Source organism: Nanorana parkeri, unplaced genomic scaffold, assembly GCF_000935625.1.
Source record: "Nanorana parkeri isolate BGI_ZX_2015 unplaced genomic scaffold, ASM93562v1 scaffold2238, whole genome shotgun sequence".
Taxonomy (NCBI): Eukaryota; Metazoa; Chordata; class Amphibia; order Anura; family Dicroglossidae; genus Nanorana; species Nanorana parkeri.
This window is the reverse complement of record NW_017308506.1, coordinates 107,829-111,129: the sequence shown is the minus strand read 5'-3', so window position 1 is coordinate 111,129 and position 3,301 is coordinate 107,829. Positions and strand designations below refer to the sequence as shown.

Genomic DNA, 3,301 nt, shown 5'->3' with positions numbered 1-3,301 from the left:
AGTTCTGATTGGAGGAGGGGAGGTTATGTCTTTTTATGAATTAATACAAGGCATTCCCTGATTGGACGAGAGATGAATTGTGACATCCCTGCCTTGTTGTCCAACCAGAGAACAGCTTGTAGTCATCGATAAAGATACGAGCCGTTTGCTGAATGGCCGCTGTGCCGAGTGACCCCTCCCCTCCCCCCACCCCCCCCTGTATCTTCATGGTAGAAGGGAAGTCGCTCGGCTCCATACGTGATCCGGCCAGCACTGTGGTAGCTCTGTCCTCTGCAGTGCCTCTTAGGATCCCCCCCCGTGGCCCTTACAGGTGTGACGTAGCTGGAGCAATGTGAGTATATATAATGTATACCCGTGGGTTCAGCTTTAAGTGATACATTTGTTGCCTGGAGCAGGGAACTGACTTCCGGGGATCGCGGGGAGCGGCGTCCATAGGTCTCAGAGCAGGAAACGGGAAGAAGAAGCCGCAAAGGTTCCGATCTTACCAAATATTTTGTAGCCTTTTTCATCCATTTCACCGCGGAGGATCCCTTGAAATAATTTACGGGTGTAAGGGAACCCCATGCTAGAAATATCTCGGGGTACATGCGTGGTGGTCAGCGGAGGAGTGCCCCCTACACTGGATGTCATAGAAATACATTTCCCTGTATAATGGGGGTCAGCAGGGCAGGTGGCCCCTGACATTGGGGGTCTGTAGCATAGGTGGCCCCTGACATTGGGGGTCAGCAGGACAGGTGGCCCCTGACATTGGGGGTCAGCAGGACAGGTATGTATACCCGTGGGTTCAGCTTTAAGTGATACATTTGTTGCCTGGAGCAGGGAACTGACTTCCGGGGATCGCGGGGAGCGGCGTCCATAGGTCTCAGAGCAGGAAACGGGAAGAAGAAGCCGCAAAGGTTCCGATCTTACCAAATATTTTGTAGCCTTTTTCATCCATTTCACCGCGGAGGATCCCTTGAAATAATTTACGGGTGTAAGGGAACCCCATGCTAGAAATATCTCGGGGTACATGCGTGGTGGTCAGCGGAGGAGTGCCCCCTACACTGGATGTCATAGAAATACATTTCCCTGTATAATGGGGGTCAGCAGGGCAGGTGGCCCCTGACATTGGGGGTCTGTAGCATAGGTGGCCCCTGACATTGGGGGTCAGCAGGACAGGTGGCCCCTGACATTGGGGGTCAGCAGGACAGGTGGCCCCCTGAAATTGGGGGTCTGTAGCATAGGTGGCCCCTTACATTGGGGGTCAGCAGGATAGGTGGCCCCCTGAAATTGGGGGTCTGTAGCATAGGTGGCCCCTGACATTGGGGGTCAGCATAACAGGTGGCCCCTGACATTGGGGGTCAGCAGAACAGGTGGCCCCTGACATTGGTGGTCAGCAGGATAGGGGGCCCCTGACATTGGGGGTCCATGGGTAAGATGAACACAATGTTAAGCAGTGAACGGTATGCCTTGTGGACCCCCCCTGCGCGTTCCTCAGTCCCCCTTGCGTGTTCACGTCAAGGGGACGGCGTGACAGCCAGGAAATTGGCATCTTCCATATTTCTCATCATAGGTTTCCTTATGAATCGATGGCGGCAGCAGAACACAGCCGGCGGTGGGTCATCCTCTGCTTCCACCACTGATGCGTTTCACCTACAAGCCTGAGGGGGGAGGAGCCGAGATATATGTATATATATATATACACACATACATGGGGAGGAGGAGCCGAGAGAGAGATACACATACATGGGGAGGAGGAGCCGAGAGCGAGAGAGATACACATACATGGGGAGGAGGAGCCGAGATATATATATATATACACATACATGGGGAGGAGGAGCCGAGATATATACACATACATGGGGAGGAGGAGCCGAGATATACATACACATACATGGGGAGGAGGAGCCGAGAGAGAGAGATACACATACATGGGGAGGAGGAGCCGAGATATATATATATATACACATGGGGAGGAGGAGCCGAGATATATATATACACATGGGGAGGAGGAGCCGAGATATATATATACACATGGGGAGGAGGAGCCGAGATATATATATACACACATACGGGTGTAATGGGTAATAGAAGACATTTAAAGGAACACACACGCTAAATAATACATGTGTATCCCTACTATGGGCCTATAAACCTCTCCTGGTATAAAACATGAGCCGCCTCCGCTAAAAGAACTTTATCACAAACAAAATAATAAAAAAACTGATTTTTATACAAATTTAAATGTTTTTATTATTTCTTTTACGTTTTAGGATTTGTTTTTAGTTATTTTTCGTGCCGCCTCTGATTTTTTTTATACCGGGAGAAGTTCATGTAAAGCCCTTTAGTAGGAGAGATGTGTCGCTATAAACGTGTTTGCAATGATGGGATTGTGTGTTACTTTATATGTCCTCGATTACCAGTGACACGTGTGTGCGTATATAATATATATCTATACACCTCCTTCCTGCTCGGGTCTGGGGGTGAAATGCGTCAGCTGGAAGTCCCAGGCACGGACTCTATGCTGTTTGTCCAGTACAATAACGTTTTCAGGGGCTGAAGCTTCCCGAGTGCAGCCGGCTTTTATTCCTCCCTAGATTGTATTTATAGGGCATCGGACGACCCCTCCCCCGCGCCGGCGTTTATCACCCGGGTCCTCCAGGACGGCTTGGAGCGTCATGTCCGTCCTCTGGGGCCGCTGTCGGCTCTCCGGCAACGTACAATAATGCGATACTTTGTGTTCCGTATGGAAGAGACGCAACAATGTGATACAAAGTATCCGTTCCTATCGGCCGATCACAGCGAATGTATCAATCAGTGATTTGTATTGTAATCTAATGGTGGTGCTGCCAGCTTGGCCCGGCCCCGTCACACGCAGCAGTCCTAGATAATTTTTGGGGGTTGTTGGCGGTTTTGGGGTGCAGCTTAGGCTCGGGGGGTCCATCGATCTAACCCGCACGGGGAATTTTCGGGGCGTTCCGGTTAGGTTTTTGGTAAATGACTTTGTCTTCTAGGCGCTGCCTCCTCGCGGTTGGTTTTCGCGGTGCATTTGATCTGATCAGTCAGGGTTCGGGTACGTGAGCTTCCCTTCTCCCATCCATTGGGCGTTCAGCACTGGGGGAGGGGCCACCGAGCAGCCATCAGTCTGGTAAGCGCAGGGGTGGCCAAACTGCGACCCTCCAGCTGCGGGTGGAACTACGAATCCCATGAGGCTTTGCAAGATTCTCACAGCCACAGACGTGACTCCCGGAAGAGAGATGCTTCATGGGATTTGTAGTTTCACCGCAGCTCGAGGGCCGGAGGTTTGGGCATCCCTGGCCCC

At 51.5% G+C, this 3,301-nt stretch overlaps 1 protein-coding gene across 1 annotated transcript in view; it reads left to right on the top strand.

Annotated features, from left to right (window-relative positions):
- Window positions 1-2,800, top strand: part of RAD54L2 (RAD54-like 2 (S. cerevisiae)) — a 48,230-nt gene extending 45,430 nt beyond the window's left edge. Inside the window, exon 24 of the mRNA XM_018573103.1 lies at window positions 2,590-2,800. Coding sequence (XP_018428605.1) covers window positions 2,590-2,800 — 211 coding nt within the window. The remainder of the gene's footprint in view (window positions 1-2,589) is intronic.
- The last annotated feature ends 501 nt before the right edge of the window (window positions 2,801-3,301 follow it).